This window comes from Gopherus evgoodei, chromosome 5, assembly GCF_007399415.2.
Source record: "Gopherus evgoodei ecotype Sinaloan lineage chromosome 5, rGopEvg1_v1.p, whole genome shotgun sequence".
NCBI classification, from domain to species: Eukaryota; Metazoa; Chordata; order Testudines; family Testudinidae; genus Gopherus; species Gopherus evgoodei.
Genome location: NC_044326.1, coordinates 85187354 through 85213821, shown reverse-complemented (window position 1 = coordinate 85213821; position 26468 = coordinate 85187354). Strand labels below are relative to the sequence as shown.

Genomic DNA, 26468 nt, shown 5'->3' with positions numbered 1-26468 from the left:
TTTCAGCTCCTCTTGGTATTCAGATGTGAACATATGTGTCACTGAGGATAGTCCAGACCCCAATGAAAAGTCATACATTGCAAGAAGAACTCAATAATTAATAACTCTTAGCTGAAGGCACACCAACGAATTAACAAAAACTTTCCAACAAAAAACAACACAAAACAAGTTTTTTGGATCTTTTTTCCCCTGCTAGTCTGTTTTTCCTGGACTGCCCAAATGACCAGGGATCTAAGAGTGGCATGCTGAAAGAAAAACCTGTATCCTTTCACCAGCACCTGGTATCTCCTGCCTGTGCATCTTGAGGTTGCAGATGCAGACACAGCAGTGTGTCATATTAGCTTTAAAAGTTCTAAGAGTCTTTCATTAAATGGATAGGGCCATTCTCCCAGACAGTAAGGACTGAAGAATGTCCAATCACTTTTACTGTTTTTCTTGGATTATCTCCAGGAGGATACTCAATGTATCCACTAACCTTCTAATTGGATATTGAAATACCTTCAGCTCGACCAAGGAGGCAGTAGAGGGAGGATTAGTCATCTCATCAGGAGATGAGGAAGAAATGGCCAAAGAATGCTGGACAGTGTCCCCACTAAGCTCTTGTTCTACCTCCAGTAGATGTTGGTGTGCTGGGATCTGGGCAGGAACTAGTTGCAATAGCTGTTGTGGGGAAGACAATCCTGTTCTGGAGACTGTTGATGAAGCTGGTTTCCTGACGTATGGGTTGATACCCCAAGGGAACCAATAAGGCCCAGGCCAGTAGGCATACTCTGGGGAATCATGACACATAGGAGAATATCAGCTTGATGATTTTCTTCTGGATTTTGAAGTTTTACAAGTTATTCTCTTAGGGATTCCTCCCCTTTACTGTGTCCCACTGGGTTGTCCACATAGGTGATGGGTCATACTCCGGTGGGGATGGTCTGCTGCACTTCCTTGAGGAGATAAAATCTTCCTCAATAGGTGGGACACAGACCTTCCTGGGCAAGGAATGCTGGAATGTGATGTCTAATACCAATTGGTGTTAAGAGTGACGTGGTCTATTAATTGTCTCTCTCAGTCTCTCCAGGAGTGGAGACTCTGGGTATGAGTCCAACAGCAAAGTCCACCAGTACCAAGAACAGGCTCAGTCCCAGTGAGACTTTTGCAAGGAGTCTGTTCGTGCTGAATGCACTGCCTGCACCTCAGTGATTGGTGCCAAAAGTTTCCTTTGACACCACTGTAAGTCCTGACAATATATTAACAATTTATGTGTAACACAGTTGCTCATTGGACTATTATCTTTGCCTATCTTGTCACTAGCCCTTCAATTTGTTAGCCTGATCAGACTAAGAAAGATGTGAGCCATTCTTTAAAAGGCCTACCTGTATTCTGTTCCAGAAAACACTCTATAGAGTGAATAATTGTTTTACCAATTTCCCATATAGATTTTCCTTTTTTGTTACCAAATGAAACATTTAAGTGACCAAGTATGTAATTCTGTACAACAAAGAACTGACATTTACAGAGTTAATGGACTTGATCTAAGGAAATGTCAGCCATATACTTTCATACAAAAATGACATCCTCAAACAGACAAGAACAAGAAATAACATGTTAAGCCAATAAACACGATTGTACAGGTAACAATATTGCATTTATTTAATTGCATTTGTTACAAAATGGTATTTTATTAACTAAAAACGTCTAAAGTTAACTTAGAAACAGTCTGTTTATCATGACAGAGACTGAAAATGGCACTGATGACTGTTTTAAACTGAGTTTGTCAAGTTAGCCTGATAGAAAGTTTATAAAGAAGCTATTCAATACAATTTCCCTAACTTCAGAATCTAAAACATGTCCTAAGGAAATTGACTATATAAATACTCTGTGCTTCAGTGAATTGTTTTCTAGTGGGCTGAAACAACATAGTGGGATGCACCACATGATAATAGCATTTTTTATTTTCTCCAGATAAAGGAATCTAGGCATCAATTGTTAAAGTTTTGTTTTAGTTTCAAATTGCCTTTTTTTGGCACTGCAGATGCTAAGATTTTTTTTTAAACTCAAAACAATGTTCATATTGTTTCTAAAACCAACATAAAAAACTTTATCATGACCTAATCTTTTCTGTGGTTATTCTCTGACAAGAAGGTATTCCCAAGCAGCTGTCTGAGTCTTTAAATGGTTAGGCTAAACTTTTAGAAAGTAAATGTGTAAGCTAAATACCTAAATAGATATTTGTTCATGGAAATAAAGGTGGCATTATTTTCCACAGGTGCTGAGGAGCTACAGTTATCATTAATGTCAAAGACAGCTGCAAGTCCATAGCATCTCTGCAACTCAAGGAACTTATTTAGATGCCTAAAATAAGATTTAAGTATCTACTTTTCAGTACTTAATGTTGAAAATTTTGGCTTTAATTTTTCTTTTCCATTTGATGTAATGGTATTAACATTATTGGAATGCAACACTTATCTCCAAGAATAGCCTACCACTTTCCAAAAAAAGTCACTGCTTTACCTGTGTCAGCTACATAGACCATTATTAAAGCACCAACTCTCATTCTTTTAATATTAGTTTAACCCCCTAAGTAGAATATTTTTTCATCTCAGAGTGTGAAAATTTACAAACTAAACCAAGGAACCACACAGCAGAGCGATTGTTCAGGTATTTGCATGAGAGCAAAGGTTTTCTGCTAAGCTAACTCAACAGTAAATTTACCAATAGGAAAACAGATTTTCTTATTAGACACAGTCCATATATTTAACAAATTTTAAGACCAGAAGGACCATTGTGATCATCTAGTCTGACCTTCTGCATAACATAGGCCAAAGAACCTCAACCAGTAGTTTCTGCATCAAGCCCATAACTTCTGTTTGAGCTATAGCATATCATTTAGAAGGATATCTAATCATGTTGAAAGACTTCAACTGCAGCCAGGGTCATGTGCAATGGGAGGCAAGCAGGGGCACGGGGCCCCCCCAATAACCATTGGGGGGCACAAAACTTCTCCTGCTCCTGCACTGCAGCGGGGAGAGTGAAACTCCTTCAGCTCAGGGGCTGAAGCAAGGAAACGCTCTCCTTCATGCAGCCCTGGAGCAGGAGGAGTTCTGCAGAGGAGTTAGCTCTCCTCACCCCCACCTCCCGCCAGAGGAGTTCTGCCTTCCCCCAAAAGCGGTAACATTTAAATTCTGTGCATGCCCCTGACTGCGCCTCTGTAGCACTTTAGGGAAGACGCTACCACACCAATGGTGGGGGGGGGCCTCCCCTCAGGGTAGTTAGTCCACCTCCCCAAGAGGTGGTAGCTATGTCAATGAGTTCTCAAGTTTGTCTCTGAAACAATAAGGTTTAGCCTTTTTTTTTTTTTTTTTTTTAAATAATGAAAACAGATTCTCAGGTAACATGTTGATTCCAATAGTTGAGGCTAAAAAAAACAACACAAAAATTGGGAAAGAATAAAATCATAAGAGTTGGTAACACTATTTGTTCAAATTACTTCCCTTTCCTGGAGGATTTTTCTTTTTAACCTTGCTTACCTCTATAGATGCCATTGTGCTGCTTTTTCTTGGTTGCAAGTTTACTGTTAAATTTATTTCAGTGACAGATATTGCCCTGACAACCACTGCATGAGATGCTCAGCCAATATGTGAAGTGGAGGGGGACTGAGGCATTATGGGCTTCCTACTTTTCTACCCTCAGCTATGCCAGATTCAAGGTCCCAGACAGGTACTTTTCCCTGCAAGGTGCTGACCACACTATCCAGCAAAGCACTTGAGGCCCTGCTTAACTTTCAGCAGGTGAGAAGTCCCATTCAAGTCAATGGGACTACCCAGGAACTCAAAATTAATCACATGCATAAGAGCTTTGTTGGAAAAAGGTTGGATTGTCCAGCACAGGATCAAGGCACAAGTGAGCAGGTTAGGTACTTTGATTCTCCTGTAGCCAGGGTGAAAGGTGCCCAGCCATCTGGAGCAGAGCTAGGAATTTCCTTGCTCTGCACATTGCTGCTGATTGCAAAGATAATCAGGTACAAGTTCAGGCACTTTCCAAGGTGGGAAAAGCAAAAAAAAGAGAAACAGCAGAACAAGAGAGAGAGCGCGAGTTAGGCACAAGTAGAAAAGTTAGAGACGGGAAGATTTTAGAAGAATATCGCCAACATAAGGTCAACAAATTATTAACTTTAGTCCAAATTCAATATAAGACCTAAAGGTGATATGCACAGCAACTGTGCGGACAGGCATTTCTGATGAAATATTAGAGGGAGAGGTTTATGACTACTCTAGACTATGCCATAGCAAAGAAAGGACCCAATCCACATGAGAGGCTCAGCAAACATGAGGGATCTGAGACTAATGCAAATATTCCTATAATTATATCTATATCTATATATATGTGTGTCAAGGAGATTCTCTTTTCATTGAGCAGAGGCATAAGTTTTACAGTCAGAAGTATTATTTACGTCTTTAATGAGGTCTGGTTATATACTGTGATATAAGTTTTAAATACTGCTACAAAAAAGTCTTTAGAACCATTCCAATGGAATAAAAACTTTACAGACACAGACACACTGTTCCCTCACCAATAAAAGACCTACAAGTCACTAAATTCCTAAAGGCAGTATCTTGAACACAACAGAACCTCATTTTTCTCCATTTAACTAAAAATAAAACAGCTAAAAATAGGTGACTTTCAAACCAAATCTTGTCATCTGATATATATATTAGCTACTATTTAAACTAGATGAAAGCATAGTTTGTGAAAGCCAAGCGAAGACTTTGTTAATTTCCCATCTTCTCTCTAGTGCACATTCCAGTAAGGAAGACTTGACTGTCAGAAGATTTTTAAAAAATTTAAGAACATAAGACATGAGCAGAAGCCTTTACATGTTTATTGTCTGGTGAAATAGCTTCATGTTGTTCTAGTTTATTTTTAAAAAGCAGCTATTACTATAACCATCTTACATAAAAACAATTAAGAATTCTCAACCGACATTCAAAAAAGTGTTTTATGACATCACTTTCACAAAGCCAGTAAATGAAAGGCATATCCCTTCCACCAAAGTTCACTCCTCTGACCTATACACATTTTTTTTAAAAAAGGTTACTGGCATCCCCAAGCCCACTACCAAGGAGGATGACTTTTGAAAAGGTTTATGAAAGCTTCAAACTTTTTGAAATATTTATATTCCATCATGTGCAAAATGGGTATTAGAGAACGCGTTGCCATAGATGCAAATGCTATGGTGGGTGTTTCTTCATTTACTTGCAACATACCTCATATGTTTTCAATTTACATAAAGATGATGAAACTTTAGTCTATACATAGACAAACAAAATAAATGAACTAAAAGCCAGAGTTTGTAAAATGCTCATTTGTGTTGCACATGGTTTTTTGAGAGTTTTAAAATATTCATTATGTGGTCTCCAGAGCTTCAAACAAATTCTCTTCTATCCCTCCCTCCAACATACTGTAAGTTATAATTTTTAAATTTCAACACCTCTCCAATATTGTTTGGTGTCTATGCCTTGATGGTTTATTGTGGTTCTAGTTCATACTTTTAACAAAACAGCTACTACTATGAAAATCAAATCTGTTCACTGTAAAGGTCAAAAATTGCATATTACAAACCTACAATTTAAAATGGAAAGATATAGTAAGCAGAGACATATCAACACGATAGTCTTGATTTTGCAAGAGAAAGACCAGGATGAATCAGATGCAGATCCCATAATATCAGAATTCCCATAGTTTGGGGTTGGAGGCTGGGATAAAAGTGGCAGACTGGATAAATTGTTCTAGTCTGGACTTAGTTATACTAACTACTGTATGATGAATGAGTAATTTCTTCTTCCTCAGCCCTTTCTGGTAAAACTGGCATAAGTGTGCCTGTTATCCTCCATTTCTTCATTAATTATCAATATTAACTATATTTTGCTACCTTTTCTTTTTCCCACCATAGCATTTGCATCTATGGCAACACATTCTCTAACACCTTTTTTTCCTGTTTTAGCCAACAGACCATTGCAAGTGAAAAGCAATTGAAGGGTTGGGCAGTCTACAGCTATACTCTGTTTTCCGATAGATCAGTGTCACAGTAGCTGTCTAACCAGTTTCAGGCCCACATATTTTAATTTTCACATTAACAAACATGTCTATGAATAGTCAGGGTAAAATAGACATATATCCTTTAGAAGAAAATACAGAGTGTTATATGTTGAGAATCTGTAAGTACAATGCATCTTGTTGATCTAAGTTAAGATTGTTATGTTAATACATAGGAACAAAAACCTTAATAATGTTTGTAAGTTAATATATGGACTGTAAGAGCAAATCAATTTACCTCAACTAGTTATTTTATAATTTGTAATCCTTAATTTTTTAAAAAGGGTTTGATTAATGTAGTTTTCAGAAGACAAACTTTTTTATTTGTTTTTTGGCAAACTGATGTTAAAAAATTGTTTCAGGTCAAAGTGTTTCATTTGAGGAGTTTTATTTAATATTTATTAATTTTTTTAAATAAAATTGAAGTGAAATTCAAATTGAAAATTAAAACATTTCATTTAGAACACAGGAAATTTGGCACAGATCACAAAATGTTTCCCTCAACCTGAATCTACATATTTTCTGCAAAAAAAATTTTTCATTTGAAATATTTTTTCCAGCTCTAGTTGTTAGCTGATCTATACTGAGGGAAGACTCAAATTATTTGAGAGATCAACCATTTTTGTCTAATATCTAGTCTAAAATACTATTTGAAATTAGAGACAGATCAAATTTTCTTAATTTACAAGAGAAGTTTTTCTTAACTAACCTCCAGCCTTTAGAACTCAATCTAGATTCTTTTCCTCAAACACACTCCATCACCAGTAATAAAAGTCTTTTGGCCAAATTCTGTCCTTAACTGTATCTCTGAGACCACACAGTACTCAAATTATGCTACACTTGTACAGCTGCACAGTAACTGTCTTCTGTGGAGTTAGGTAGTCACATAATTGGTCCCATAATTTCTCTATTTAGCTGAACAATCACTGTCTAGAATCTAAACCTTTATTTTATTAAGGTGATGCTCTTAGGTTGCTAAAAATAAGGTTGTTGGAAAAATACATAATCTACCTAGAGACGGGAGATTTAGTCTGTAAATGACAGTGGGAAGAAAGAGGAGTTCTAGAATACAATCATATGGTTTATAATAGTATCAATTTAATAATTATTTAAAACCACAAAGCATTAACAAGGGGCAATTCAGCAATAGCTTTAAAGGATTCTCTAAGTAGGAATTGAGGGAAGACCCATTTAGAGGAGAATACAGGGAACATTTTTAGGAATTTCTTTCCCTCCCCTGTGAAAGCTGCATTCCAGCTTATAAAGCAGCTCTATCATCTGAGTCAGCCACAGAACAAAGTGACAATAAGACATTCTCTGCTAAAGAAAAACACACTTACTGGTCTTCAAAGAATCATTTGTCCCTGAGTGTGACGTGACTATTTTGCTAAGTCTAAGCCATAAATTATTAACGGAATGTACTTGGGAGGGTCCATCTGTTTACACGGTTTTATAGTTTTTAAAAAGAAAATGGTCGAATTAACACCTTTACAGCAAGAATAGCTTCTGAAAACCTAATTTAGATGAGGTGACTATCTACTAGGTAAATGCTCCTTAGAGCACAGCCTTAGTAATTGATTTGTTAATGACATCCATCCTGCCCAGATGAACCTTACCTTGTTGCTTACAGGCGTGAAGGATCTAGATGTTATCTATACTAATAAAACATTAAACAAGGGCCATATTTATAGTAGGCACTCTATAAATCAGGTTAAGGCAGGTCAGAGCTGCATAATAAGAAAACTACAGGCTAGATCTTACAACTGTAACAGAACACTCTTGTTACTTTTCTTTGGCCCTTGGGATCAAGACTAGCAGTGTGTTCCTATCCACCTCAGAATGGTGTTTCTCTTGACATAAACCCAAGTAAACTCATTCATTACGACAGTCATTATTTTTGCACATCTTGAGAATCTCTATAAATTTTAAAAGAAACATCTTAAATAGCCATTTCCCCTACTCCTAAGAAGTTGAAGGATTACTTTCCATTGTATTAGGTTTGACACATCTGATAAATTTCACATGACATACTAAAAGAAAAAATTTTCAGCTGTTTTTCATTCAGTTTGTTTCATCACATCTCAGTATCTGCCCTGCTACTGCAAAGTTCATTTTCTACTATGATTGATTCTCATTCTCTTTAGTTACCAAGTAACAGGAATCTTTTTTATTTAAATAAAAAATTGCCTTTGTCACATTGTTCCACAGTTAACTAGCTAAAGTTTTTTAGCAAAAAGGAAATATTGCTCTTGGTCGGCTTTAACAATCAATTCCTAATGAAGGAAATATTGATAATTCTCATGAGTGTCACTGCAAGTCAAAGATCATGCCCCTGTCAACTGCTCTGTCATTTTCCATAAATCTCAGCAATATTATATAGATATTGATAGAGCATTAAACATCACTGGTAATATTAGAGGGTTTTTTATATATATTTAAAGTAATACATTATATTATGCACTTCTGTCCTACTTGGGTTATAAAAGGACTAAGCACTAAATAATTAAACAAAAGTTAGTGTTACAATTCTCAGTTACAACTCCCCCACCCCTCAAACACAAAAGATTAGCTAATAAAAAATTATAGTATCAGTGATATGAGTCCACAGAAAGAGGAAGAAAAAAAATCCATAAGACACTGATGAGATAGAATGCTTATTAAAAAACTACAGGAAGAAACTTAAGATTCCGTAAAGTGCCATATTTTAATATTACAACTATCAGGAGTATTAAGGAATGCAAAGTCATGTTTGTAAAACTCAAAATGATTGATTGAAAAGAGAACTGAACTACTGATTTGCATCATAAACCAGAGAAAAATACTAGTATTTACAGATCAAAAGTCTCAAACGTCACAATGTGCTGAAAGCTATGACCAGGGAGCCATCAAATACTGCGACATAAAACACAGAAGTTACCTTCCTTCGTTGACAAGTTCAATAAATGCTAGGCCTGCATTCTTCTGTATTGAGTTCTGCCACTCCTGTAAAGTAAAAGAAAGAAGCGGAAGTACTTAGTTTTATAAATATAGGTGACAAAACAACTTACATATTCTAAGCAGAATTATCAGACTATAATTATTTGAGGAGAAAGCCACGGCATCAAGTCAAAGTAAGCTAAGAGATCCCTGAAAAAAACAGGGACGATTACATATTTCTTTTGACTCCAGTTTATCTTCCTATTTAACATCATGTGATGTCACAATTAATTTCAAACAGGTTTCCTAATTCCTCTAGTTCACTGATGTACTAGTCTCTGCTTCAATGAATCTTGGTAATGTAGCCCATGTGTTGATTACACTTCTTTCAGTTTCATTTTGAGTGCTATCATTTCAAATACATTAGGATTTTCCTTATTGTCCAAAGGATTACTTTACATATATATTGCTCATATACTGGAAACACTGATGTCATCTTTTCACAAAGGTATAACACCACTCCCTCTCCTCCAAAATCAGTCCTATATTTTCATGTTATCAAATATAAGATCATGAAGACCTGCTATCTTTCCAGATTTTTGTACATATTAACATTTTTTAAGGGCACGGCTACACTAGAGAATTTACCACGGTGCTATAAGCTGTCTAATGTAGCCACTTTAAGCCGACTGGAGAGAGCTCTCCTATTGGCTTAGCTACTCCAGCCCCCACAATTGACAGAAACTATGCTGGCGGGAGAAGTTCTCCCACCAACAAAGCGCTATGCACACCAGTGCTTATGTCAGCATAACATACGTCACTCAGGGGGGTGATTTACTCGCACTCCGCCAAGCGACATAAATTATGCCAACATAAGCTGTAGTGTAGACATAGCCTAAGTAGCAGCAGTGGCAGAAATGTTACATATACTATATATTCACATTATGTTTAATGGGGCCCTACCATATAATAGCACACCTCCGAATACACATTGTTTTCTCATGAAAGTCCCGCAGTCCAGTAACTCATTTGCTAATTCGTGCTCCTATTCATGGAGATCAAAAGAGTTCATCTCCCCTGCAATAACTTATGCCCCTTTCTTGACAATGCCCTATAAAGGAACAATTCTTCAATGGCAGTGGGATGGCCAGATCTCATGCGTTTTTTTCCATATCTAACTTATATGATTTTTTTGCAGTTTGGTCTGGTTAGGCTTATGTCCACAATGTTCTTTAAAAAACAAAATCACACTTATCACTCCAGCACTGTCATCATTATCCTTTTACTCTCATCAGCCCTCACACGATAAACAGAAAACATGAAAATACAAACGTTTCTTGAAAGAAATGGAATATTTCAAAGCATAGGACTTTTTTTCTGATCTCGAGTGAGCAGGTGAAAAAGTCACATTCCTTCTCTCTTTCATTTATTAAAATGGCATGTATAGTTTTAAATTCTCTCTCACAATCATTGGCACAAAGATTAGATCACACAACAAAATCAATAGCACAGTATTTTTTCTTTGTGTCTCCAATCCTAAGCAAAACAAAACTCAAGATCTTTTAAAATTCAAGCTATCAAAGAAAGGGAGGATATGGGAAATGTGAACTCTCAGTTCTGATTCCTTGAGATTTTAGATGCTCTTACATACTTCTGTAAATTGTATTAACATACTACAGTTTTGAAGAGCTCAAGGATAAAGCTATCTTCAGTGAAATGAGTGGGATTAGCATACATTATTTCTCATGAAGTGCAATGAATTTTTACTACCATAGCTCAGTCCCTTACATCCATTATCAAGCTATTTATAATCTTACCAATTAAGTCCTCTACTTACTCACTGTATTAGAATTATTATTTTTTGCTCCACCTTGCTGTGCACTAGCTTTCAATGTTATGTAAATCCTGCTGATGTTGCTCCTACTTCCCCTAGCCCTCCCTACTATCTTATTACCCTCACTGCATTGTTTTAAAATAGTTTGTAAGCATCTTGAGCTAAGTATTACTCCTCTTTACTAGGAAACACCTAGCACACTTTTGGGTGCTGTTAATATTATCAACAAAACTCTCACCATAATGAATTAATATACAAAAGCTTTTTTCATTTTAAATCAAGCTGTAAATAATTAACGTTGTCTAATAAAGATAATGTAGTATATATGGTTCTCCACAAACTTTACAGAAGGAAAAGCAAATTAAGAATTATTTTTCTGTTTATGACTTTGTCCATCTATTTTTTCATGCTAATAATGGCTTTCTTCTTGAATAGCACTGCAATGCTTTAAAACTTAATTGGTGAAGATGGAAGTTGCCAAAAGTGAAGAGAAAGTGCATTTATCATTGTATCTTTCAGCATTTTTCTCCACATCAGAAACAATCATCAAAGGAGGCGTTAGTCTAAGCAATTTCATAAACCACAGCTGAACACGCCCTAAAGCGAGCTTTAATAGTTGAAAGAGAAGCTTAATGGTCATCATCTTTCATGATCAATTCAATATTTCACCACAGCATATACACCCTCCACAACAATTATACTCACTATGCATCCTGCATTGTTATACCAAGATCTTAGTTATTCATCTCCCAAAGGTACTGATGAAAAACATGTTAAAAGGCTCATACTCAACCACTAATGCAACTAAATAACTACACAACACATTTAAGCACTTTGAAAAGGAAGGACTACAAGAAGAGATCAACAAAGTCAATAATTTCATACTTGTTCTAAACTGTACTTAATTGACTATCATTTCCTATGGCTATAAATGTTTACTCTCTAGCAGACATAAGCTACTTCTAATGCTCTTGGTCAGTGTACAATGTACAGTGAAGCAGAAATGAACAGAAGCATTGAACACCATCATACGCATTGGCTTCAATGAAAATATTAATAAGCATTGGCAAGAGCCCATGGGTCTGAAACTACATTTTATTCAAATACTCTGACTAATGAGGGAATTTCTTACTTTATAATTAATATTTCACCAGCCTTTTAATGGGGTATATAATCACTTTAATAAGTATACTAAAAGTGATCTAAATACACTGTATTTTTTTTTAAATACTATCGCTTTTCTTGAAATGCTGTTTTATGACTTCTCCGAACAATGTCAATTTCATTAAGAATATAGATACTGGTACACCTCCCGCAGCAACATTACAATAAGGGGACTATTTCTCTCACAATGTGAATAACATCATCAGCTGTTAGATAAGCAGCAAGTTGTATTTCTTTTAAAATGTATACCTAAAATTAATTCAAAACCAGTAGTGCAGAGACAAGTAATCTTGACAGCACAGCAGAAGCACATAAAGGCGTACTGCTCTTTGAAATATTTTGTTCTTACTAAAATACTGTTTAAGGGTCAAGACTGTCTTTATTCACAACACATTCTCCTTAGTACTATTCTTCAAAACAAATAACAAAGGTATAGGGTGAAATCCTGGCCCTAATTTCATCCATAGCGTTTGTGAGCAAACAATCAGGGCCAGCGCTTCCATTTAGGCGGCCTAGGCAATCGCCTAGGGCGCCAGGATTATTGGTGGGTGGCATTTTGCCGGGGGGGGGAGGCAGGCATTTCTGCGGACGGTCCGCTGCTCCCGTGGCTCCAGTGGAGCTGCCACAGGCATTTCTGTGGACGGTCCGCTGCTCCTGCGGCTCCAGTGGACCTCCCACAGGCATGATTGCGGCAGCTCCACCGGAGCCACGGACCAGCGGACCCTCTCCGCAGGAATGCCTGTGGCAGCTCCACTGGACCCGCGGACCAGCAGACCCTCTCTGCAGGCCAGCGCGCGGGGCAGCAAAATGGCCGTGCGCCTAGGGCACTAAAAACGCTAGCGCCGATCCTGCAAAAAATCACAAATTAATTAAAAAGTTCTTATAACAACTTGGTTAAAATAACCCTGGAAAGTATCAGGGGGCTGGGGATAGCAGGGGGGAATCTTAGAAACAGAAACAAAGAAAAAAAGATGAAGACAAAGGAAAACAGAACATTTCAGTAACTTTGAAAATAACATTACTACAGGACACTTACACAATTCAAATTTAATTTTAATGTCTGACATTATGAAACTTTCCATTTTAATCAAAAAGGGCAAATTCATAAATCAAAATTCAGAGTATTTAATAGCAAGACAGACAAATGAGTAACTCATGCAATATAGACAAAGGGGCTTGCAAATTTAAGAGTACCACTCTGTACCTCTCACTTGACATAAATAAACTTGCAAAATAAGTTCTCATACAGAACTAAATGGAATAACGAATTTATGATTTCTTCGCGAATTTACTATTAATCTCAAATTAATGTCACTAACTAAAAGGTGGCTAACTTCATATTTTCATCAGGTACTTAGAATATGACCAATCTAATAATAAACACATATTGATAGTATAATATACTACATGCAAAAGCAGATTTATTGAAGACACAAACATGTAACTAAGAATAAGTGACCCAATGACAATCAAAATTTTATATCACTGCAATTTTTGGTACAGCTAATTGGAAGGGCACCAAAATGCTCTCTTTCACACTCTCTTCTGGATCTGATTCTAGCTGTCATATCATGCTCATGAATTCTATCCAAAGAAGAGCGTAAGAAAGAAAATGTTTTGGTGCCCTTCCCACTAGTTATACGAAAAATTGCAGTGATGTTTACATCAGAAAGCGTGCTGTCCTGAACGCTATCATATAACACAGGAAGCACATATAACTGGAGCCCACTGTTAGCCTTGACCAACTAACTTGCTAAAATACAAGTTGTCCTGCCAACACAAAGGTTTTTAAATGTGTTTGCTCATGATTACAAAAATTATCCTATTTAGACAAGGCCTAAAAGTAGGCTATCCTAGCTTCTCTTCCAACCTCACCAATTCAAGTTACTGGTGGAAGTAAATGTCAGAATCCCCCTGTGACACCATTTCTTTGTTCAAGAGTTCAGTGCCATCTAATTGAGATTTCAAACTTTCAGCATTGGGAGCAGAGCTCTGGAACCCTCGCCCCTCATGGGGTCCATTCCCCTCACTACTCCCACCAAAGCTCCCACCTGGTGAACAGGAGATGCCTTTAAACATTTGTACAAACCTTTTCTTTCAAAGGTACACCAGTAGCCATTTGATAGCATCAATACCATTGTAAAGGAGATGAATGCTCTTTAACACTTATATTTCCGTACTTTCAGTAAGCACAATAAAAGGATGTCTATGAAAAAGGAGAATTCAGAAAAATGCCTCTTGGACTAGCAGTATCCAATGTTTTTGGCCTGATGGCTGAAATATCTTTTTAAACGGTCAATACTCAAAAGCAGATTCTCTGCTCCCTTTTGCTACTTAGGCAGTAAAAGAATCGGAAGCCACCCATGAGCCCATGGCATGGGGATACGTGTGGCATGGAGTGTCCTGTAGCAGACAAAGCTGACACTGCTATGTCCTGCACTGCCTTCTCTGCAGCTCATGATGTAGTGTGCACACCAAAGGTGAGGTGGAAGTAGCTGCACTGCGGTGCCCTGAGGTCGTCCCCAGCTGTTGCGTGGTCCCTAGAGGACCTTTGCCAGCCCTTAAGGCTGCTGAAATCTAAACTAGGACTAAGGCAGAGAATCAGGGAAATGCAACTAGTTGCTGGTTCTCAACTTCTCTTTTCACCTTTCTGAGGCTCCAGAGCAGTTGTGTAGAGAGAGGAGCCATCCTTTGCTAAGTGCTCCACCAGGCTCAGATCCAGCCAGCAAAGCTCCATTCTGCTTTCCCTGGGGCTTCAGCAGACTGGCAATAGAGCAAGCATAACTACTCTCCTCCTCCCTCTTCTCTGGTGCAACAGGTAGCCAAGCAGGGAAGTTGCTAAGCAGTTACAGTACAGAGGAGATAGCAACTGCTTAGAGTGCTTCTCCTAATAATGGGGCTGATTTGAACAGTTCAGCTAAAAAGATGGAGGCTATAGTTTAGGACACATTTTCAAGTAATAATCAAGTACACATTTTCTTAAAACATGGGCCTTCAAGGGCCACAGCCTCAAAGGCCACAGACTGGACAAAAATATGAGTAGGTTATAATACTGAAACAAATGCCATGCTTTTCCTTCTGTACAAATATATGATCACACTTCTTATTGACTCTCAAGTATAGTGAATGAAGTTTTGGTTCCATTTCATACTTATATATGGGAAAATTTACACAGATGAGATGCTGCCATCCCTCACTTTTCAGTCAATATCAAGAATACACAACTTTTTTTGTATGCGTGCGTGTGTGTATATGTGTATCTATGTATATTATACATAGACCTCTCTTTAATCTGACATCTCTCTTTAATCTGGTAACTTCATCACTGACAAAGTCCAAGGAATCTCCTTTATGATAGTGATGAAACAGGTTAAAAAAATTAAATATTACTTGAAACGGAGACAAAGAACATTTGTATATAGTCACAATTTTCATCTTCACACTTTCAGGAAGCAGTTATTCCAAGTATATTTCAAATAAGAAGCCCAATATTTGTATGTTATATTATTAATTGTATCAAAATTCTGTACATCTAATTAAACAATTTCATTACTAAGCAAATGTGTACATCTTCAGCCAGATATCCATAAATGCAATATATATATAAATATAGGGGAACTGATTTATTTTACATTTGCAAAATGCACTACCAATTGCTTTTGGACAATCCCCCCTCACACCATCAGTTTTTTTAAGAAGTTATATGATTATCTCCACTGCTCCATATTCATATTTTTAAAGCATTTTCCAGTGTGCCTGAAATTTAAATCCAAAAGTGAGAAAAAAAGGTGGCAAATCAGTAGATTCTACATCCTTTGCTATATAAATTCAAACTTCCCATAATCATTTATTTCAATAACCAAAAAAGTGAAAAGGATGACTTCAACCCTGACAAATATGAATGAGCCAAGAAAGGAACAGGGTGAGAAAATGTGTTAACATATGGCTAAGACACATATTATACACTAGACTGAAGGTCAAATCTGCACAAAAAACTTGCTCATGGAGAGATACAGTAATCTTTAAGTGCCTAAAGTAAACTATCAACAACTTTTCAACAGTGTTTGCACTTGATGTCAGCACTCTCTCAGCACTGCATCTACTACAAGCTTTGGTAAACTCTGCAATAAAGAACACAGAGTGAAAAATAGCAGACTATCTTAGCTGATTCTTCATAATGTAGAAGAGAAAACTACACAGTAAACTGAACAATTGTCAACCTAGACAAATCTATGTAGAGTCCAAGTAAAGTAAATTGTTTGGCACATGTTGCTGCAACTCCATCAAGGGTGAAATCCTGGCCTCATGGGAGGTGGGACCAGGATTTCATCCTTTTTAAGTAAAATAAAGCTGAAGAGACAAACCCTATTTAGAATTTCAACGCTAAAAGTAAATATACGTATTGGTGTAAGATGATGTTACGCACTATAAAAGAACTGCAAAGCTACAAAAGCATGTGAGGTCTTTCAAAACAAAAGTACTGAAGAAATAAATCTTCAGATTCACTCACTCTGTGTAGATCATGTATAGACCTGCATATGATACGAAAATAATCTAGCATTGACAAACTATCATAAAAGGAATTAGATAACACAGAAATAGATCTGAATTTTGACAATTACACAACACAAAGTACCTTGCAAGAAATATTTACTGCTATTCCAAGCATGTAGAAAGTTGGTGAATTATTAAAAGAAATTTGACCAGAAAATGTCAGTAGTTTTTTTTTTAATTTAAAGATTTACTCATTATGATATCATTACATACTGAACAATGGCCCCTTTATGACAGCCTTAACTTCGCATCAACCTACCCAAGTCAAGTTCTCTCACTAATTAGTAAAGAGGATTTGATTTCAACAAGGGTGATAAAAGTTGCTCTAACCCTACCCAGCTACAAGCTCTCAACAGATGATCATCATTAAGCCTCTATCAAGGGTCCACGTACTGAGGCTCTAAAAATGTGTCCTATTAGTACACAGTCCGTCTGTTTGGCAACTGCAGTCTTCAAGAGAAATGGCAGCTGTTGCCCTCCAAGGTCTGAAGTCATGTCTTTAGGGAATCTGAAAGCCCAACTGGAAAAAGCAAGGCCTGTTCATTAGAGACTGCTCCAGGGGAAACTTGCAGGTCTGCCATTAGAACTATATAAAATAGCTAATTATTTTTATAAGACTTTAAAACTATCAAATGCACTCAGATACAATAAAAAGGTATTTATTGCTTGCATTCCATTAAAAATATTTTTATTATTTTTTTTATAAAAAGCAAAGCAGCTAGTCAGTGCACAACTAAAGCTTTTGTATTAAGCAATTTTAATAAGGTGGAAGAAAAGTGATTATGTCACTGGGTAAAAAATTGTGTAAAACAGATGAAATCAGAATTTTAAAAATATTTGGATTTGGTTTGAAATTAACTTGATTCTATTAAGTACATTTGAAATAAGAACATCCAGAGAGAGAGAGAGAGAGAGAGTGAGAGCGAGAGAGTATACATAGTCCCCTGAAAAATGCAAGAACTGGAAAAAAAAAATTAAGGTACTAAGAACTGACTTGACTAATATTCTTCTCAATTCCGCTGATGTTTTTAAACCAATAGCAATATGAGTAGTTGGAAATGTCAAGGATGTACCCAAAAAAATATCAACACATCCATTTTAAAAAATGTATTTGGCCCAATAAGTATCAAATTAACACTGAGCAAAGGACAGAGAAAAGAGGAGGAAGAAAATATTAAAACCACAATGAAACACTTGTGGAAGAGTTAGAAGACACTTTATCTTAAGAAAGCAACTATCCTTGCTTTCTGTACATTCAAAAATGTTTTCTGTGCGTTTTTGACAAGTAGATATATTTTATTTGCATTAGAAAGATATTTTTTAATATTTTAATCATGCTATGGAATCAATGTTTCATATACTGAAATATTTTGCCAGCTATATACCCCAGTAACACTGTATGTATTGAATTCTAAGTAAAAACAGATCACTACTACAGAATATTTATTACACAGTAACAAATCTTTTAAAAGTGTTATATGAAATTCATTAGAGTTCCTTAATCAATTCTTGGATCAACATGCACATTAGCTTCTGACAACCTAATTCAAAAAAGCAATTACAACCCTAGTCCTTATGTAAAAAGACGACAGAAAGCAACTATGTTAAACCAGTTAAAGAGAATGAAAATGTAAAGAAAACAGATTAAGAATGATTTATATCAATGCCTAGTGCTGAAGTTAATTACAACTAACCCAATAAAATAGTGCCTTTATTATTGTACAGCAAGTAATAGCCTTAGACACAGAAAACAGAACTCTTTCTGCTGACTTTTGCATGCTCAATTCCACAGCACACTACATTAAGAATTAAACAAGTAGTAAATAAGCCATACAATAAGCAGTTTTTAACTAAAAGCAGAAGACTCCCCTGCTGTTTAACCATTTGGTGTATTCCATTGTGAACAGTGCTTCCTCTAAACTGGCATTATGTTGTGTGGTAAATGCCTAAGATTACCTTATAATGAGAATTTAATTTCAACCCCTAAAATTAGAGTTCAACTCACAAGCTTTTATAGATTCTGAAAATAAACTTCATGCATTTAAAACTGTGTTAACCTGCTTACTGAAGTACTAGATTACTCAGTAAAATACTAAGTACAATTTCATCCTGCAAAACAATACACATCAGTTACACAAAGAGAATTTTAAAGAGTAACAGGTAATTGACTTTTTCCTTGCTCTGCACAAAGAATGTTCATATAAAATTACCAAAAAAGGTAACCATGTAATATAAGGCTCATTCAGCAGGGTCTGGTGACAATCACTATAGCTTCAGGTCTGTGTCACCAGAACTCCCTGATAAAATCCTCTCTATTACAGAAATTTTAAAACCTGATTTTAAAAGTTGGAATATTTATACAAAAGGTGTTTGTAGTTTAACTTGTATACAATACTCTAAATCATTACTTGAGAAGCGCCATTACATCCATAAAAACAAGACAACATTAAGAAATGACAGATTGTTCTGTGCTAAATACCAATCCCTCTGCCATCCAGAGCCAGCCACAGACTATAGATTTGGATAAAACTGAATCCATGGATCACTGGTTTTAGATCCATTGCCTGTGAGGGAAGAGGTAGTGGGCAAGCTACCTGGTCTCCCTTTCTCTCTAGCTAGCTGTTGCCATGACTCCTCAGGCAATGTCATCAGGGGTCAGGATTGAGTTCAACTAGCAGCAAAGCTTCCCGACTGCAAAGGTTCCTCCCCGGGTTCTTTCTTCACCAGCTATTGTTCATGCTGAAAGAGGAGGCAGGAGCATGAGAAGAAGAATAGCTAGGCTATTAGCTAAACCTAATTGTAATCCTCAATATCAGTGCAGGACTCCGGGTATCAAACAGTTCTACGGGAGATAAAGGTGCAACATAATTAAGGGAAAAAATTAGGGAAGGAAAAGTAGTTAGGAAAACCAATGAGGAAAAAGGACAGGTTGAGTGAACAACCCAGCAAAGAAAAAAGAAAAGGTTCTACATGAAGAAGTTGTGAGTGAAACACAGTAAATGTACAATTTTTAATTTTGTAGAAAGGGAAGCAAATCCAGGGCTGGCTAAATTACGTTAAGACAATTACTGCTTGTTGATCTCAGTGTTCATTTGCTGGGCAACTCATTTTAATTCTTGAGATTTTGTAAAATTAGTCCAGTCTGCCTTGCAAATGGCAGATTGTTAATTACAAGGCTTGGCAAACCATAACACACTTATATCTGTACAGTTGCATTGGTGGCGACAGATTGATATGGCCCAGAACAACTTCCAGAGACAACAGAGCAGCAGCAATTGTCCTGCCCAATGTTAAATACAGTTTAACTAAGTAAGGCAGCATTCAAGACAGTACCTGGTGAATAGCTTAGAAAGCATAAAAGTTCTTCCCTATTACCCCTTCCCCACCCCTCAAATTTTTGTCTGAATATAAATCCTTATAAACAAATTCATTAAAAAAAAACATGCACAAGACTGGCTGGAACACATTCATATCTATCACCAGATACTACCCATATATTTGAATGAATAGCTCTTTAGGACATACTGGTATGCAACCCTTCCCTGACTCACTACCCTCATGGTCTCCAGCCCTCACCCTTTCTTTTGTCTTTCAATCTACAAAACTGCAATAAAAGAATTTAAACACAACCAAGCAAAAAATAAAAGGTTGTACAACTAACATGAGATTTGCCATCATCATAGTGTTGATTCTGCCTGTGTTCTGTTCCCTTCCCCTATCCTTTGTCTGTCTTGTCCATTTATACTAAGCTCTTCCATACAACAACAGTCTCTTATTCCATGTTTGTACAGTGCCTAGCACAATAGAGACCCATTCTTGGTTAGCCTCTACACACTGCCACAGTAAACATGATAAATAATCACTCTGGGCTGCACTAGCAAGCAAGTCTCTCTTAGACTTATCTGGTACAGAGTTTAAGAAAACAAAAATTTCCCTTACATATGAGGAGATAAATATAAGCAATTCCCTACATAAAAACAAAGGGCTCTGGAAGAAGTAAAACTGATTTCCTCCTCCCTAATTTTGCATCATTTTTATGAACAGTGGGGATCTAATATGTGACAGAGATGCACCCCAGTTTCCCACTTGTGGCAACACCATGTGTGAATTATAAGATTATGCTGCTTTCATGAAGGGTCTCAGAGCATTTTATGAAGATTAATTAACCTCACAAACATTCCTTGAGTGAGTTAGATGTTATCCCTGTTTCACAGATATGAAAACTGACACACAGAAGGTTTGAGTGACATGACCAAGGGTTAAACAGCAAGTCTGGTTTAACCACTAGATCAGTGCTTCCTCTAGCATAACATTCAGGTTGGAGACCATTTTCCAGTCAATCTTGAATTTTTTTTATTTTTTTTTTAACAACTGTATTGAAAACATCAAGAATGAATGTGGTCAGATAACATGTAAGCAAAATAGCTCTTTTAATCAGTGTAAAACCAGAGACAAGTATTTCTATACTCTGGACCTTTCATAATCTTGGACTTGTCCCTTCACTAGCCTCTCTCTCCATAGTCTCAAATTTAACAGACTAGCTGTAAAACAGCAGGGTGTCAAATTAAAGCACACTTTATTTTCAGAGGTCTCCACACTTATAGGCTGACTTCCTCTCAGGAAGAGTTCCATTTCACTGCATAGCCCAATCAGCAGGGAGCTCACAGAATTAAGTGCCAGTTGATATTACTTTGTTTTACATTTACCACCCATGAGAATATTGTTCAAAGTTTAGTTAGAAAGCCAGCATGATATCATCCTTCTGACTAGACTGCCAAGCCACAGGGTGTGCTCTCACTGCACAAAATTCACCTTAAATGGTGGTGTTTTTTTAAGTCCTAGTGAGCTGGTGAAGCAACAGGATGCCTTTTACTTCAGAGAAGTCTTGCTTCTATAGCTAAATTATGATCCTCCTGTTCTGAACATGTGCAGCAATGTACTTTCATTTCAAATTAAGCAGTTTTTCCCCAAGCTTCTCATTTATATGAGAGTCTATTCTCCTCCTTAAACATATAAAAATATATTGATTCATGAATCATATACGTACAGGGCAGCACAATTTTACGTTTTATGGGCTATAATTTCAAGTTGAATAGACATTTTAAGGTAAGAAAACCTAAACAAGCTTTTTCTGACTCTATGCATGTGATTTTCACTAAATAACAACTTTCTTCTCTCTTAAATGAGCATATCATACCTAGAGAACCTAAAACTGAAATAAGAGAACTGTATTTAATTAGAATCATAACTGAACAAAAACTCAAATCATAATCACTATGTTCACTTGAAAATGTACTGTAGGGAACAAGTGTGCTTTGGTAATATGACCTCATAAAAGTCTCATCCATCTCTAATTTCTGTGACAAATTATTTCAAGCAGGGGATTTTTTTTTTGGTACTGTACTTGAGACATTCTAAGCATATAATCCATATTTCAAAAGCACTATTCAATTCTTAAAGCATATAGTCTCTTTTGCAGAAACAAAGCTCCAAATATAAAACTAATTCCAAAACAAAAATGGAGCACTTCTGGTATTACTGTGCATGCTGGTTAAAATTGCATTTGCTACAGTTACAAATGTATCTTCATTTTATCCATTTTTGATACAATTTAAGTACATAATCATGTATGACCTGAAAAAATAAAATACAGTTATATGTAAAAACGTATCTCCTTGTAATAGGTTTTTTTTTTTAAAAACTGTGTCGTTAATTACTTTTCATCCAGTATTTTTCCTAATGTACAATTCATGTAAGCAGACCACAAAATTAACTATGGTGACCTGTGTGTGCCAGCAAGTTTTCCTCATTACCATCATAGTCATTGTGTCCCATGCTGCATAAGAATGGTTTAGTAAGTACACTTCATATATATGACACTAATAGATATGTTAAATACACATACCTGGCTATAGTTGGAGAAATGCATATGCTAGTATATTGCATTAAGACTGAATGCTTAAATGTAACTTATGGTAGATTTTTCACTAACATGGCATTCTAACAGAATTTTTAAGAGTAGTTTCATAAGTTACTGAATGATGAAAATAATTCCATTGTGGAACAATTTGCTTAAAATCTGAAATGCCCTATCCCACCACTCACCTTATCAAAACATCATGACTGAGTCCCCTCCCCTGCATATTTTAGGTAGCCCACATGAAAGAGGCTCTTTACTGTTAATATTAGAAGCTGTATGGCTTTTACCTTTAAAAGAAATGGCAAACAAAGCACCGAACTCTGCCTCTTTCCCTGCGCATCTCCTCTATTTTTTCAGTTTGTAACTGTAACCAGAGTGGCCTTCCTTAGCTGAGCACAATCACCCAGCCACCACCTCAATGCAAAATGCACAGCGTGATTTTTGGTATGTCAGAACTGTGTCAAATTTCAACAAGTTTTCATTAGTAAGCCAGTTCTCTCCTCACTGAGGACTATTTCCTTGTCAAATTTAAACTTTCTACCCAAGTCATTTAAGCAACAAAAGTATGAAAAATTTTACAATATTTTCCCTTCATTTTCATATTCATATTCCTTCATTTCATTTTTTGTTCATCTTAAACTTTCATTTGTATATATTCCCCATCTGGGCTGAGAGTAAGCCTGGAAAATTTCACCCCACAGATAAAAAGTTATGGAAAGATATAATCAACTATAAACGGAATGGTAGAATGAAAACATTCATTCAATTTTCACCGCAGCGGTCAGTACCAGGCATAATGTTATGCCACAAACTCAATGCATCACTAGGTCAAGAACTAAGCAATTACTATTCATGAAGTATTGGCCAATCAAGCTCCACACATTTTAACCTATATCCACAAGCATTGTAATAGCAAGGGTTAAACTATATGCCTTCATTTATTTCTGACCAAAATGCCATGGGCTCTAAATAGAAAGTCAAAACTGTGTTTGCTACATTTCTTCTGAAAAGGTGACTGCACATCCAATCCATGTGCTACAAGTTATGTCCATTTATATTAGGTGCCTATACACCTTTATACACTAAACAGAGTTGAATAATAAAGCTAAAATGTTGAAAAACTACAGTGTTTTAAGTGCATTCTTTGATGGCCACACCGATAGTGAACAACTCCATATTTTCCTCTAACCACCCACTCCGCAAGTGCCTGAAAAAAATAAAGATTGACTAGAAAGTGAACAGATCCTGGCTCTGGTCAGAGCAAAGTGAGAGCGCACCTGACTGTTCTACAGCTGAGGGCCCTCCATGGAAAATGCCCTGACAGAAACCCCTTCATTTAAACTGGGAAGGGCAACTCTATTTCAAGAATCTCCACTGAAACCAACTGCAGAAGTACTGCACCATGAGAAAGGTGGTTTTTCAGATAACTGGGCCAAAACATTGAGAGAACCAGAAAAACCAATTCAGAAGTGAAACTCCATCCAAAAAGCAGGCAAAATACATTTTACACTAGCTTTGGTTTCCAAGTGATCTTAGAATGCATTACAGTAATGTAGTTTTGAGGTGACAGAAATGGGTGTAATTTTTCAAATAGTTTATTCACTGAAAAAACGCAATTTTGGTTGACATGAATTTGTAAATTTGAGAAGAATTTGACAAATAATTTCAGTCCCCATAAAATTTTTGGCCTACATTCACAAGCAGATGTATGCACCATTCACAGAATGGCTGGCAGCATCTTGTCCCCTTTATAATCTTTAGCTCAGTGGTTTGGGTATTCAGCTGGGATGTGAGAGACCCAGATTAGACTCTCCCACTGTGGAACTGGAGGATTTGAAGCTAGGTCTCTGGCCAGGTGCTCTAAAGGTTCTGGGGGTGGGGCACGTGACATGCCACTACCTCAGCCCCCTCCCCACTTTATGATTCTAGCCCTTTAAAAATGCCTGGAAACAAAATACTACATATGACCTACAATCAACTTCTCTACATTTTTGATTTGACAATTGCAAAAAAGTTTGGATTCAGTCTGACCCAAACCAATTTTATTTTCTTTTCCCCCCCAACTTTTTTAAGCTGTCAGCAAACAAACCAAAACCCCCAGTAATTCTCCCTGCTCTAATGACAGATGATTGACTTGCTATAGCAAGGTCTACATCTCATCTTTGTCACAGAAAAGAAAATAAACTCAGGCCTGGTTTACACATAAAAATTATATCAGTTTAGGGACATCAGTTAGAGGTGTGGAAAAAAAAAAGACAGACAGACATAGCCATGCTGATAAAATCCTGAGTATATATTCAGTATGTCATTCAGGTAGGTGCTCTTCCTATACCAACAGAAAATCTCCTTTTGTCAGTGTAGTTTGCGTCTACACTAGGGGGCTATGCAGGCACAGTTATGCCAACACAAGCTCCATGGCTAAGGCTAACAGAGCATCTGGTAGAAGATATTCCAAATGGAAGCCACAATCCAAGACCGAGGTATGGGAAACAACTCAGAGAGCTTCTAGTGGTTTTCAGTCTTCTCAGAACAGAGCTTCAGACAGCTGTTAACCAAGCTCCACTGTCAGACAGACACTGGGCAACTGACATAGTTGAATCAAGTGAGTTGCCTTCTTCCCTCAGCTACACAAACAGCTAGCTCATAAGCAATTTCTAAAATAACCTCTACAAGAGTACAAAACTATACACAGATAATACAGGACCCTAGGAAATTTGTAAGTCATGTAAAGTACTTTTTTGCCTATCTTAATATAATGTCATGGTATGACACAAAATCTTGAAGCCTCAATATGTATAATCTAAAAAGAAAGTGAACAGTGTAGGAAACATCTGTAAGCACAAGTTCTCCAATACCACTTCTTGTTCTGACAGAATTCAGATAGATACTTGAGGGATACACTTTTCTTCTGATTTGTCCCTTAAATTCTCTCACTTTCCTCCCTTTTGTCCAATAAAGCTGTGTTTCTTCTGTCCATTTTATTAACAAAGCAATTAGAGAAATTCTCCTTTTTCTGCTACAAAACAGGTATATCTGATGAAAGCAAAGCTTCTATTGGCAGATGATCACCACAATTTAAATGGTTCCTCTTCTCCGCCTCCTCCCTTTTGCAGTGCTTAGGACTTTCTGGGAGGGAGGGGGAAGAGTGAGGAAGCACTGCATCTCCACTCCTCTCCTTCCCAGAAAGTCGTAAGTGCAAAGCACTGGGAGGAAGGGAGAGCAGCGAGGAAGTGCTGCTTCTCTGTTCCTCCCCCTCCCCCCCAGAAAGTCCTACATGCCGCCAAACAGCTGTCTGGCAGCACTTAGGGATGGGGGGGGGAGGAGCGAGGATGCAGCGTGCTCAAGAGAGGAGGTGAAGTAGGGGTGGGAAGAGGTGGGCCTGGAGGGAAAAGGAGACAGGAAGAGGTGGGCCTGGAGCATTCTCAGCAAGGTCAACGCCTGTTCTTCTCCGGGAAAGCTGCCGCTACAAAGGTGCTTCCTACCATCCTTGCCTGCAGCGGGCTATGTCTGTGTGGGGTAAGCCAGGTGCACTTCCCAACCACAGTACAGTACTGTACAGCATATAATGCCTTATGTCTGTCCCAAAACAATTTTCTTGGAACCTAACCCCCCACATTTACATTAAATCTTATGAGAAAATTGGATTCGTTTAACATCATTTCACTTAAAGTTGCATTTTTCAGGAATATAACTAAAACATTAAGTGAGGAGTTACTATATAAGGAGCTTTGATATTTGAAATGTTAATTATTGACAAGATTACACTTTTCAGACTGCAACCTTCAACAAAAATAATAGCTTGTTTTTGTATAGTTTCAAAAGTAATAGTTTTAAAGGATAATTAGGATATGCATTGAAATAACTTTCCGCCTATTTCACAGCAAAGATCCTACAAAATCTGTCCTCAACATCAAGACTTGTGCACCGTGATGTTCATTTTCAAACTCATTTAGAATTTTTTGAATATTCAGACACAAAGGAATTACATGGAAAATA

The 26468-nt window shown here is 36.9% G+C and overlaps 1 protein-coding gene across 5 annotated transcripts in view; it reads right to left on the bottom strand.

Annotated features, from left to right (window-relative positions):
* Positions 1 to 26468, bottom strand: part of LRBA (LPS responsive beige-like anchor protein) — a 427307-nt gene that overhangs the window by 239140 nt on the left and 161699 nt on the right. For all 5 annotated transcript variants that reach the window (XM_030563560.1, XM_030563562.1, XM_030563561.1 and 2 more), the window contains exon 35: positions 9002 to 9066. In XM_030563560.1, coding sequence (XP_030419420.1) covers positions 9002 to 9066 — 65 coding nt within the window. The remainder of the gene's footprint in view (positions 1 to 9001; positions 9067 to 26468) is intronic.